The sequence below is a fragment of the Anopheles coluzzii genome, chromosome X, assembly GCF_943734685.1.
Source record: "Anopheles coluzzii chromosome X, AcolN3, whole genome shotgun sequence".
NCBI lineage: Eukaryota > Metazoa > Arthropoda > Insecta > Diptera > Culicidae > Anopheles > Anopheles coluzzii.
The window spans coordinates 343,218-357,348 of record NC_064669.1 but is presented as its reverse complement, the minus strand read 5'-3'; the positions used below and the strand labels follow the sequence as shown (position 1 = coordinate 357,348).

The following is a 14,131-nucleotide window of genomic DNA, read 5'->3' as shown; positions in this document are numbered from 1 at the left end:
AAATGTAACACTGGAAACTAAATAGAGGATGGAGTGTTTGTTAAAAGGACAAGGCTAAAAGTTGAAAGTATCCAGCAACAACAACCCTCCTCTGCGCTAAACTGAACGGTGGGGAGCGTTGAATGCAGGCAGGATCTTCCTTCCTGGGACAACGCTGTCAAACTAATTTGAACATGCAGTATATAGTTATTTACTTGCGAGATGCGATGATGCTTGATAATGGTGATTTTTTCGCTCGTGATACAACCTAACTGAGCATCGAATTGCGAACTTTTCAAACACTTGGCGATATAAAATAAACTAATTGGTTGCGCAGAGGATTGAAGCCCGCACTGAAAGACACCCCGAAGGATCCCAAGTTTGACATCTCTGTTCTCAGGCGATCGACCACGGGCACTGCAATAGCTTTTGGTGGGTTTCGTAGCGCACTACCTGGACCCTATCTGTATGTGTGTTTGCGCGCATGTGTGTGTGTGTGTGTGTATGCTCAACAAGAAGACGGAGGAGGACTCGCGGTGGCAATCCCAAATCCTGCGATGCACCATGTCGGTGGGGCAGGGGGCGCGCTCTGTGCAAAAGAGCTGCGTACTTGAAGTTCGAAAACCACACTAGTATTGGTGTGCGAAAGTAATACGAATGTGTGTTTATAGGCGCGGCGGCCCTCTTGTCCGGGAGAGACGATGAAGGGAGCGTGCACACTCCGCAGTTTGACTGCGGGAGGAGGTGTTTGGGCCAATTGTTAAAAGCAAAAGAAAAGCGCAGCCAGTTGAAGATGACAAGGCGGGTTTTTAGGACATCTCGGCGCTACCTCCCACACCCCCTTTCGACACAGAGAAACGCAGTGCCAGCGACGAGACATTCGAGAGCGACGACATTGGGATCTCCTCCGACCGGAGTTTATCGGTTTGGTAATAAAAGAAGAAAAAAAAAGACTAGTTCAACGGAAAACGCGTACACGCACGGGGACGGGCGTAATGTTGAAAGCGAAAAAAACACACACACACACACACACACACACACACACAGCGAGAGTGCAGTGGAGAACGGACACGCGGAGAGAATGTGGGGTGGTGGCGGATTTTCACCTAGGCGACGGGGACGTGCCTGCTGCAAAGGTTCCGGTTGCGCATGCCCGTGGAAGATGCGCACTGCCCCGTAATACGCGGGACACCGCACACACACACACACACACACACGTCCGCGAGGGGATGTAGGAAGGCGAGCTGCGACTCGACGAATCGAGAGGGGTGTTTGGGGGGTAGCTTGGGAGGGTTGTTCTGTTCGTTCTGTGCCATACGTACAAAAATAAAGCACACGGGGCGTCGTTTCTTTTCTTTTTGTGGGCCAGAAATTAGGTTCGTAATTAGGGTCTGCGCCTCCATCTTCCCCTTTCCCTTGCCACTCATCTTTCTCTGTCTTTATCTCTCTTTTTTTCTCTCTCTCTCTCTCTCTCTCTGTCTCTCTCTTTTTGTGCTATCTGAGGGATTACCATTGTCCCAGGCAACAACAACAACAACAACAACCAGAGCAGTAAAAATCGCTTCCACAGTCTGAAATCGCTGCAAAAAGCCCCCTACCCCGCATTTGATAGTACAAATTGCCCATTGGGGGGGTGTGTGTGTGTGAGAGAGAGAGAGAGAGAGAGAGAGAGAAAGAGAGAGAGAGAGAGAGAGAGAGAGAGAGAGAGAAAGAGAGATAGCGCGCATTGGGCCAATGGGGGCTGGCTGGACATTCCGGAACTCTCTGAACGACCCCTGGCGATCCCTCCCGTCCCACTGCATCACCCTGTACGTTTGCTGGTGTGTCTCCTCAGACAACACAGATGTTGTTCACGCTTTCGTGTTGCTGCTTTGCATGCTGCAGTGCTACTACCTCTATTCGGCACACACGCACACACACGCATACATCTCGGAACGTCCCTGTGCACCTGGGAGGGGGTGGGGGGTGGGGGGCTGTTCGGTCGCGCATTTATGCACGCAGTTTCACTGTATAAATAGCCATATTTCGAACGTTAGCAGGGAACCGATCGGTGGGGGCGGGGAGGGGCAGCTCCTCAACGATAGCGTGGTAGAGGGGTGGGAAGGTAGGTGTATGGCGAAGAATATTGTTGGATATTTATAACGCGCACAGTCAAAACTGGTGCAGCAGAGCACGGTCCGGTGTCGCTGCCCGCTGTTGCAAGGACCAAATTTTATGCACACACACTCTCACACACACACATAAACGCAGCAAAGCGGGACTCCCCAGGAAGGCACGCGCACGCGTTTGTGTGTGTGTGTGTGAGAAGAAAAGGAAAAAGTTTTGGAACAAGGAGTCGAGACCGCGATGGTAAGGAACAGTAGTCAGTCCTGGCGGGTCGGGACAGTCAAGGGCTACTTACGGGTTTTCTTCCTGTTTCGCTTTGTTTTGTTAGCACATTCGTGATTTTCCGTGCCGCTTCCCGACAACGAACGGCGCCGCAGCTGCACCACTCCCTTTTTCTGCACGCGCGCAGCTCACCAGGTGGTCGTCGACCGCGAATTGTTTGCGGCCATTGACAGGCGGATGACAGGCGCACGCACGCACGCACGGTACGGCGGCAGCATCAGGTTGATGGATGAGCGGGTGTAGGGGGTGGGGGAAGGTGTGTCGGCTGTCTTGGCGGCTGCTGCTTTAGGCACTGCCCCTGGACACCACTGGTTGGGTAGCCCCACGCGAGCGCGCGCACGTATAGCAGCAATCCGAGAGCAGGCGGCGAACCCTACAGGGGGCGCCGCTGGTGGATCGACCCACACTACGCACGCCAAAAGGATCCGGCACACACACACAGACAGGCGCGCGCGCGCGCACACACACTCGCACACTCACACGAACGCTCAGACACACACACACACACACTGCTGTGAAAATGCCGAAAACGCGAATTCGTGTGGTGAGTTTTGCAGTTATTAGCCCGGGATTTTGTGACCGCTGTTGCTGTTGATTCGGGGGGCGGGGCGGGGAACAGGTTGGGTGCGTTGGGTGGGCTATTTTTACTGAGCGACCCTCGCGACTTTGGGCGGGTTGGTTGGTTGTGTCAACCGTTTTCGAAAAACCACTAAGCGCGGTGTGCTGCGTTCTGTGCAAGCGAAACTGCAATGACTTCAAGACGGTTCTGAGAGCACCGGAGTACCCCCGTCCGACGCGTCGTTCTCTCGAGTGGTCTCCCCGCACAGAGCCACACTCACTCACTTACGCACCCAGCGATAGCTCTTAACTCTCTCTCTCTCTCTCTCTCTCTCTCTCTCTCCCTCTCTCTCTCTCTCTCTCGTGGAAAACTCTCGTTGGCCCTCTCGCAAAAGAGAGGGAAAGAGAGAAAAAGAGAGTGTATAAAAAGAAAGAAAGAGAAAGAGAGAGGGAGCGAGAGAGAGAGAGAGAGAGAGAGAGAGAGAGAGAGAGAGGACATAAAGAGAGCAAAATGTGTGTAGACACGCGCTCGCCGCTAATACGCGCCCTCAGGGAAAATCTCCGGGAACTCCAAAAAAATCTAACCTCCCCCTCTTCCCATCCCCCATAACTTCAGCAGTTCGGGACACTAACATCGACGGTAAGGTTTTCTTTGCATGTGTTTTTCCACTTCAAGGATGTGCGTGTGTGTGTGTGTGTCCCTTGAACGGTGGGAGAATCTCCTTACAAACCCCCCCCCCCTCCCTCTCCCCTTCATCATATGCTTTCGCTTGATTGCTGCGTGAACTTATGCTTTCCCGCAATTCTTCAAACTGTAACAACCGCACAGAGAACCTTCTCCGCCTCTTTGCCGTAGGGTTTACCCCCACTCCTCCGCTGTGGGGTTGCCTCCCAAACTAACCTCCTTTTCGCCGACACATCGGCCACTATCGGAGATAACGCCAAAAAACCCCTTGATAAAGGGGGTTACAATCGACACTGGCGAGTGAAAAGCTGGACAAAGGGATGGAGCTGTCCCCCCCCCCCCCCCACACACACACACACACACACACACACACACACACACACACACACACACACACACACGCACACATCACAAGCAGAGGACAGGGGAAAGGGCAAAGGACAGGGTAGCTCCACCACTATCGATCATTGTTACCCTCGGTTGTGTATGTGTGTGTGTGCTAAAGTGTGTGTGAATAGCGTTATTATCGAGGGTCATACTTTATAGATTTCAGAACTGTGTGGAAGAACAATCGTGAGGATCTCTTCCTTTTTGGAGTAGAAATTTTACATTTCATCTGTCTGTATGTTTGTGTGTGTGTGTAACTGGAACACGGCCAAAAGGAGACAAGGACAAAGCTCGCTGGTGTGTGTGTCTCTGTATGTCTGCCAGCCATAGCTCGTGACAGAGACACTCTCTCTCCTCTTCCCCCCCCCCCCCCCCCTTCCATCCGTCTCTCTCACTCAGCCCTCATTGCACATGCAATATAGGGGTTTCCAGGGGTTTTCATAGTTGTGGGACCCTTCCTTGACTCTTTCCTATGGGAAGTGAACTTCATATGGTGGAAATTGGACTCTATGGCATCCTAGTTACACAGGCTACTTGGAAATTCCTATTGGATTTGTCCAACAAGCGTGGAGTAGAGTCCAATTCACATTACATTTCACACTACAGTTCATCCCACTTGAGAAAGAATCAATAAAGTGTCTCACAGCTATGAGAACTCCTGGAAAACCCTGTAAAACGAAGGATACATGCACACGCGCCGCTTCCTTCGTGCCCAGCCAATACTGCGTTTTTTACTTGCATGCGTGCATGCGTACGTGTGCACGTGTGTGTGTGTGTTCGAGAGAGAGACAGAGACAGAGTGAGATAAAGAGAGAAAGAGAGAGAGAGAGAGAGAGACAGAGAGAGAGGGAGAAGGGTACGTTTTTCGCTAAAGCCTTGAGAAGATGACATCCACAAAACAGTCCTGGGAGTTGGCACCATATAACGCCCCCCCCCCCCTCCCGACACACACACGTACACACACACAGTAAGAATAAAGATATGAGGCACACACATAATAAAACAACTTTCCTCTATTGACCTCTTTCAATCTTCCACCCCTCGCATTCCACACTCCCTCCAAACCCACTCCGAAGAACAATAAAATCACACACGCACACGAAACGCACCTTTCCTCGGTGGAAAACCGAAACACTTCTTTCGCAGGACCCTTTCGCTGCAGGCAAGCCTGTTCGGGGGCGGCGGGATACTGGAGAACACCTGTGGGGCACGGAAGGGGAAGGTGTGGGTGGACGGGTTGACACAGCCCGTGGCGGGTGCGTCCTGGTGCTTTCCGCGTTACTTTCGTGTGCTGGGGCCCGACCGCAGGAAGAAGAGGCAGGAAAAAAAGAGGTAATCACATACACGCGCAAACACACAAGTTGACTGTTGACTGCTGTTGCTACTGCTGGGTGCGTTTGTTGCTCGGTTTGCTGTTTGCTGACTGGTGTCCGCTTGGTGGTTTTTGCCGTCCCAGCTACCGATAACACTAAACAACGCCAGTTGGGTTTTTCGCGTGTACGGGTACGGGTTGCCGCCGTGCGATTGATTCCTCCTGCGTTCACGGACAAGCGCGCACAAACACACACACGTAGGAAACTATCACCCGACCAAACGACCGAGAGTATATCTGATATGAGGCAGCCCGAGCCGAGCTCGAACGGACGTGCGCCGCGCTACCACGCTCCATCGCCACGCTTTCCCAGGCACGGAGGCAGCTGTCCCGCTCGCACGTTTGGCCAACACCGGCCACCGGTTCTCCTTTCTATTGTCACGGGGAACGGCCATTCCGTTTCCCACAGAGAGAGAAAGAGAGAGAAAGAGAGAGAGAGAGAGAGAGAGAGAGAGAGAGAGAGAGGCGAAAAGCGGAGATCGAGTTTTTCCGCGACCCAGAACTCACGACTCTCGTCAGTTTTCCCCACTTCTCCACGACAGAGAGAGAGAGAGAGTAAGCGTGGCACGAGAGATTCAATGTTGAGCGCGAAACACACCCCAGGTGAACTTCCGCTCTCGGGCGAGAGTGTAAAAGAGAGAGAGAGAGAGAGAGAGAGAAAGAGAGAGAGAGACCAGAAGAGCGACATCTGTGTGGAAAAACTGGTACACCCTGTGTTGGACCCGATAATGGGCCCCATAGCCAACCCTCGCCTTACCAACACCCCCCTCCAAATGGTCCTTTAAGCTCATTCTCACTCTCTGTTCCTCTTTCTCTCTATCTCTGATTCTTTTGAGGATTCCCTTCGTCCAGCGCTTCATTTTCCTTTACTACAGCTCTTTATCTCTCTCTATCTCTCTCTCTAGATGTGAACAGAACGTAGTGGGAAAAACCTCTCGCGATAATATCTTTGCAGTGCATTTTCCGCACCGCATAATCTATTCTCGCGTTCTCTCGCTCGCTCGCTCACCCTCCGACGAATGGGAAAACTCAAGTGGCTCTAATAACGTGAATTAGTGAACAAATGAACGACGAGGGAAGAGGGAGAATACAATTTGATGATGTGTCTGTGTGTGTGTGTGTTTATGTGTGTGTGCAGGGGTTGCGGGGTATAGAATGATAGATTAAAGGGAGGATGCGTACACACGGCGGGCATTGATTTCAATCATTATTTTTCCGATGAAACATTTCGCCACCTCTGGGCAGACCTTTGTGCGCGGCTGGCAACAGCCGACGTTTGGCCCTCCTAAACACCCTCCTCATATAATCCCACCCCCTGTTGGGGGCGATTGTTTGTTTTTCGCCTTTGTTGTGACCGTCCGTCGATGGCGCTTCGATTAGAAAGGTTTTTTTTTGTCTTCGTCTTTGCTCAAATCCCTCTCCAATCTTACACCAGGCGCATACAAGGCGCAAGTCCAAATAGCCCCACCATCCCTGTCTCTATATTGCACCCTCTTTTCAAACTTCGCTTTGTTGAGCAATTTGCGTTTGCATGTAATGCTGACCTTTTTTCTGCTGCTAATAATGTCACCGCGCGCCAGAAAAAGATGGCGCGTGGACGGGCAAACAGTTCAGAGATCCGTAGTCTCCCAACTGGGACAAAAATATACTATTTGGATGGAGGTTTTTTTTTGCGGACTATCCCTCTATATTTCTCTCGCTCCTTATGTGTCTCTCTCTCCTAACGCTCTCTTCCATTCGATTTTCCCTCTCTTAGTTGAATATTTCCTACACAACCAGAACAAAAAAACTCAGCTAAAATGATAACATTCGTGGGGCACCTTCCCTTCTCGAGCGCTACTGAAATATAAAGAAATTGACCAACATTTGAGATTTTCAAACGGCACACTTCGGGGCGGGACATGCGGTGCTGGGCCCGGTAATGCTCTGCTCTGCCATTTGCCCACGAGAAAAAAAACAACCCTTTTCACGTCCCACTGGCGGGCAGGGTTCGAAATTCGAGTGCATTTCCGACGGAATTTCGAGCGTGCGCGTGCGTTACAAGCATAACGCGGAAAGAAGACCACTCGTTGCATTCATGGAAAGTAAAAGAATTCCCGGCCATACGAGAAAATGTTGAGTGCATGAAACTTTCTCAGAACGATTGCTCCTGGTGTTACGCTTAATACCAATCAAAGGTCCTCGGAGGCATCGGGATGCAATCGAAGATTCGTGCAACGGCGACATTTAAATGCCACTTCCATCGCCGCCGATGAGCACACCGGCAGCAGCAAAGCTAAATCCAACTACCTTCGGAATGGGTTGTGACACCGTTTGCCTAATCGGATCGGCGACGGGTTTGCGCTTAGTACACACGCAAGTGTCTTAAGAAGCCAAGTGTCTGCACGAAACGCTTCCTTCGTAGTGTTGGCGCGTGTTACAGTAGATGGCGCTGTGCTGCATTACAGGGCTACAGGTACATCGTTGACGGGGAAAGTAGGCTAAGTAATAGCAAAATTAAGACACAGATCGGTTGAGAATATGGATGAATATAACAGTAATTCTCGGACAAAGTTAATTAGTTAAGATATTGTAACTAAAAATACTGTAAGCAGAAAAACTCCATCTACGGCCACAAAGATCGCCATGGGTTAAGGAGACCGGGTAATAAGCACTGCCATTGACCGCTGCTGTGGCTGTGGAAGAATTTTTCGACGCCTTTTCTTCGACGACAAAGTAGCCTTTCTATGTCTTCTGAATTGTTCAATTGCCTTGCTTATTTTTCCTTTCAAACATAAAAGGGGCTAGCCGTGTGGTTTTCTAGGTTCATTTTAACTCCAATCCGACGAAGGAAGATTTCAGACGAAGTAACGCCCTTTACAATCGAGCATTAAAGGTCTTTGGCACTTAAATCCTATTATGAGATTGTTACAGTGAGCCTGCCCTCTACCCTTTCACTTCCTCTTGAGTCTTGTGTGGATGGCTAATTCACTAATTGGTATTGATGTGAACAAACAGCGAAGTTCAAGAGCTAAAATTCATGCACAGAAATTGCCAATGATTCACTTAGTATTCATGTATTCACTTCATGTTTAGTATTCTAACGCTGGCGATATAGCTTATAGGAATGTTTGATGTTTGTTTCGATGTTTGTCTTGTTTGTTTGTTTGTGTCTGACAGTACACCTCCATATGATTACAGGTGTCCCCAGAGATACGACTGTATTTGGGACCGAAAAAATGTCCCAAAGCAAGGCGTCAGTCGAAAAAGTCGTATGTCGAATATCTATGAATATGAAGTTTATAACCGAAGTCGAAGAGTTGGAATCTATGATATCGTGTATTTTATTTAAAATAATGTTCGGTAATGTAATAATTTTATTTTAAAAGCCGTACACAATATAGATATTCACGATAGGGTAGTTGTGGAATCTTTGGAAATATGTGTATAACGGTTATCAGCCCAGAAATTCAAAAAAATACATCAATTTCTGGTCAATGACAACTTTTAAGTGTCAACATCAAAATCGTCGTATCTGCGAATCGTCGTAACTCGAGGTGGTCGTAACTCGGGGGACGCCTGTATATGGGTTTGTTCGTGTCGGATGTCGTGTTCGATTGCTGCTAGAGCGCGGCATAAACTTCACTTCAAACCAACCTCTCTCCTCTTTCAACGAGCAAAGGCTCGCATAGCGAGCATTTGAGAATAGGGATATATTTTCTCTCTTTTTGTGTTGTAGCCTTTCCCGATGCCAAAAACTCGTAACAAGCAATCAGGGGGTTACATACGTGCTGCTACGCGTTCCAGCATTCGAGTACTTTCCTTCGTGCTGTTAACACCGTCTGTGTTTTCGTCGAGTGTTATTGTGACAACAACAACAGCAAAAACATGGCGAAGAAAACTGCCCAAGCCACCAAGTTCAAGCGGATTAAAATACCCATCGAAGTTAAAAAGGAGATTATCGAAAAGCGAGAGAGAGGCGTAAGCGTGGTCGAGCTAGCGCGCGAGTACAATCGCAACACGTCAACGATTTGCTGCATTCTTAAGAACAGAGAGCACCTGAAGGCCAGCACCGTGTCGAAGGGAGTATCGCGACACTCGCGCTCGAAACTGATCGACGACGTCGAACGATTGCTGCTGATTTGGATCGATGGACAGCAGCGACAAGGCGGGGAGTTAACGCAGAACACCATCTGTGAGAAGGCGAAGCGTATCTACGGCGATATCGTGGAGGGCGGAGCAGCACAGGCTTCCACAGCGACCGACACAGCAAACGAAACGTTCAAGGCGAGCAACGGGTGGTTCGAGCGTTTCAAGGAGCGTACCGGAATGCACAGCATTTTCCGGCAGGGTAAAGCTTCTCGGGCGGCGAACGATTTCGTCGCTGCGTTTAACAAGCTGGTGCGCACGGAAGGGTTCCTGCCGCAGCAGATTTTCCATTGCGTCGAAACGGGGCTGTTTTGCCACCAAGGTGCCAGCGGTACGGTGCAGCAAGCGACTGAACAAAAGTGCTCACCTTCCGCGCCGGTGCAAGGCCGGCTGACGCTGTTACTGTGTGCCAATGCAAGTGGTGATTTGAAGATCAAACCTTTGCTCGTTTCCCACACCAGCAGCAATGGACCGCCGCGTGCATTCCAATCCAATTCCGGCCAGCCGAATCAACTGGACGTATTGTGGAGAGCGGACAAGCAAGCGTTGGTTTCGGGCGATATGTTTGCCGAATGGATTAGCGGTGCCTTCATGCCCAGCGTGACCAGCTATTTGCAGGAAAGCAAACTTCCCCTCCGGGCGCTACTCGTCGTGGACAGTGCATACGGTCGGTGCGTCGAAACGCTGGCATCCGACATCCTTCCTCGAGCCGTTCCGCTCCTTAAGGTACAGGTGCTTCCTCCCAACACGGCACCAGTGCTACACCCAATGGACCAGCGCGTGATCCGTCTGTTTAAAAAGCACTACCTAAAGCAGCTACTGGTGCATTGCCTTGACGTTACGCATGGCACGCATCTATCGATGGACGAATTCTGGGCCCTGCACTTCCATATCGGGACGTGCGCTAAACTGATCGGGAAGGCTTGGGCAGCCGTTACGGCGGGAACGTTAAGTACTGGATGGAAGCGGCTCCTACCCGGTACGCAATGTTCGACGATCATCCCCCATACCGGCTCCACCAGGGAACCAACGATGGATCAGCTGTGTACGCTTGCCAGCTGTCTGGGGCTGGAAATTGGAAACATCGATATCGATGGGCTGCTTGCGGAACACGGTGACGCGGATCCATCAACCGAGCAGCTGCTGAAAATGCAGAAAGCTGAAGCGAGTGTAAAAATGGCTGATGCAGCAGCGGCACAGATCACTCCCCCCCAGTCAATTGAAGACATTCGGGCGGTGCTAAACGCATGGGATAATCTTGCCCCGTACGTACGCAAACATCATCCGGACGTGGCGTTGGCTGCGCGAGCGAACGATGCGTACGAGTCGGATATTATTGCGCACTTTCGGGCAATAGTAAAACAACGACAAAAGCAATCGAAAAGTACTGGTACTGCAAAGAAAAGAAAATAATGCACATACATGAAGAACTAATAAATAAGAATAAGTTTGAACGTGAACACCTTCCGGCATTTTATTTATTTAATGGCGGACACAATTCTAGACGATCTTTGGCAGAATCTGGTTTGGACCAATAGGTCCAACTAGGCATGTGTAAAATGAACGAGAATCGCACCGTTCGAACAGTTCGGTAAAGTGCACGAACGAACGAGGTTCTTAACAAAAAGAACGACCAGGACTTTTGGAAGAAACTGACTACACCGAACGCGTTCGAACGTTCCGTTCAGTGTTCGACGGCACACATAAATGTGGTAATAAAACGTGCAAAATCATATTGCTTTCTCGCTCTTTCTCGCACCGTGCGAACGGGTCGTCAGAGATCAAAATGTACCGTGTTGGTGTTGAAATCGTACCCATACAACTCAATTCCTCGAACGCCGTCGAATTTGTCCAGCAGTGTTCGATACGTGTGCTGGTGGTGTGTAAATCGTACCTACACAACTGAATTCATCGAACGCGTTCGATCTGATCCGTTAGTGTTCGATCTGTGTTCTGTTGGTGTATAAATCGTACCTACACAACTGAATTCATCGAACGCGTTCGAACTGGTGTTCGATCTGTGTTCTGTTGGTGTATAAATCTTACCTACACAACTGAATTCATCGAACGCGTTCGAACTGGCTCATTTGTGTTCGATCTGTGTTCTGTTGGTATGGAAATTATACCTATACAATTCAATAGATCGAGTAGATATTTAAGTAGTTTTTTTTAATAGAATCCTTAAGTGTGTATAAGGCATGGGGTACAATATATGCAGGAGACATTTTTGCTCGTATTAGTTTTTTACATGCTAGTTTTTGGTCGGTTTTGCGATGGATTGTGTTGACCAGACAGCCGAGTGTTTTAGGTTTTTAAATGATTGGTTTCAGCCGCGTTCGCGTTCGGTGAAAAGAATCGTTTTGCCCATGCCTAGGTCCAACAATAAACCAATATAGCCTCAGCAGGGAACTTATTTAGCTTTCAATTGTTAGAAATTCTTATCGATGAACCTATCCATACCATCTTTAGAGAACTATGGTAGTTCTATTACAATCAAGATGAAGAAAAAGTATTTTCGCACGACGAAAAATCCAATCTCCAAGTCAAATAGCTCAACGAGGAATTTAACAAGTGAATTCATTTCTTGAATTCTGCGTCATGATCAAGAGAAAGTTTTTTGGACAATGATAATAATCCAGAAGATGTTAAGAATGAGAATACTTCGAGCAGCGTTAAACGACTGTAGAATATCGTAAATGCATTAAAATAGTGGAATTTTACCAGGTATCCTTTCCCACTGATGAATTCGTTTTTCTAACATTTGACATTTAAAGAATTCGTCCATTTATAACTGGCAATACATGGAACGGAAGTAGCAAAATCGTAGAAGCGTTATAAGGATAATGGTACATACTATCCACTGGACATTTGTGAGCGGTTCGCCGCGAGTTACGAGGATAGTTTTATCTCAAACACTATATATCAGGACGCTGTCTACATGCATGACCTATGCACGGTACTTCCGAAAGGAAATTGCCTACTTTACAGAAATGATGTCCAAATCTATCGTCAAAGGCGTGAGCTTGTAGACCATCTTCGACAAGCCACCTTGATTGGGTTTGTTTCCTGATGCAAGCGTAACGCTGTGAGCATCTGCATCGCTGAATGCGTCACATTCTCATGGATTCACATTTACATTCGATGGAGCTGATCAAGTACTCCAGCGCTGTCCAATAATACGCTTGACGGTCAGAGCCTCGAAAGAGTGTACTGTGTTGCGGATCTGGGTGGAAGGCATTCAAGGGAAGGCAACGCGCTTCGCCCTCCGTGATTGGAATCAGCGTCTCGACTAGTGATTGGATCCAAGTGTTTGCTGCTTGGATTACCGCACCTCGCCGAACGTGTAAAGCATGCCAGCATAAGAATGCTAAATGGAAGCATCGACTGGCCACTATTGCTCGTGGATACACCGCTACGTTCCTGCCAGAACACTCCGTCGTCGGCCAATGCTGGCGGTCGCTGAAACCCGAACCACTTTTGACTCTCGCAATCCCCTTCTTCGCACGTGCCGTTTACTAAATTCAGTTGGCCTACCAGTCTGGAATGACGACAGCAGAGCTGACTCCGCGTTTAAATGTTCGAAATGCGTGTGCAATGAATATCGATGAATAAATGCTCTGCTGATTAATTATTGTACATTTTAAACACAATTTGACTAGAGAGTGCTCTGTAGTCCATCAGTTAATAAACGTTAAGCATTGAACATTACTCACAATCGATCGTCGTTCCATCGAATCCGAAAGCCCCGTGTTGATTGTATGCTTACATCCGTTTCGAGCAGCTCTCAACACACGCACGCACGCACACAACGAAACACACACATACGATTACGCGCCTTTAAGATAACATTAGAAAACTTAACAACTCTTATCACTTATCACTAACTGGGGGAGGGATGGTCTTGACTAGAGATATCAATTCCGCGATGCTTCCCGTCAGCAGATCGTGAACAACCTACATCGCTGGACGGTCGCGTTTTGCTGTTCCTGCAGCAGCTGCAGCAACTACCTGAAGCAGGAATAGTTTTTTTACGGAACGAATTTCGCAGACTGCATGCGGCGGAGGCTGGCTATCGAACGCTCTAGCGAGTATGGAGAAATGGTGCCGATTTTTCTGGAACAGTAAGCAACAGGCCCGCCATTGGCATGCCCAGTGTTACAATCGTTCCTTAACCTTTTCCAAAGTTATTGCACATATACAACATACATACGCAACATATATTCAAAATATGTTTTATGCTCCCTCTCTTTCTCTCTCACACACACACACACTTTTGCTTTCATACCGCGCTGACAGTTTGGCTGCTGAGGCCAAGGTGTATGGATATTAGGAGTTGAAGTGCTTCAGAGCAAATTGACATTTCACGACTTGACATAACAATACTGGGGGCTCCGGTATTAAAATTGGGGAAGGCTAGAGGGGGGTATAGAAAATTGTATGCGATTTGACATAACAATACTCAATGATGGCGCCCGGAAAACGCGCTAACAATTCACCACCTTAATAAACACACCTTGCTCCTAATATCCATACACCTTGGCTATGAGCTGCCAGCCAAAGTTAGCATAAAAAGGTGGGCCACGATGTATGTGTAAAGTGGCCTTTACACGATTGAGATAAGAGCTTGGGAAAAT

General features: G+C 48.7%; 3 protein-coding genes across 14 annotated transcripts in view; 2 read left to right on the top strand and 1 right to left on the bottom strand.

Moving 5' to 3' along the window:
* Positions 1–13,724, bottom strand: part of LOC120960639 (calcium/calmodulin-dependent protein kinase type II alpha chain) — a 31,162-nt gene extending 17,438 nt beyond the window's left edge. For 2 of the 6 annotated variants that reach the window (XM_049608261.1, XM_049608273.1), the window contains exon 1: positions 13,211–13,724. The gene's annotated coding sequence lies outside the window, so the exon portion shown is untranslated. Of the gene's footprint in view, positions 1–2,380; positions 3,222–5,106; positions 5,336–13,210 lie in introns of those variants that run through there. The other 4 variants (XM_049608268.1, XM_049608259.1, XM_049608248.1 and 1 more) reach the window with 2 other exon arrangements.
* The window catches only part of LOC120953861 (histone acetyltransferase p300), a 277,036-nt gene that overhangs the window by 46,255 nt on the left and 216,650 nt on the right, over positions 1–14,131 (top strand). The window lies entirely within an intron of this gene.
* On the top strand, positions 9,237–10,910 carry LOC120960623 (tigger transposable element-derived protein 1-like). The gene has a single exon (XM_040384366.2). The coding sequence runs from the start codon at positions 9,237–9,239 to the stop codon at positions 10,908–10,910; it is 1,674 nt and encodes a 557-aa protein (XP_040240300.2).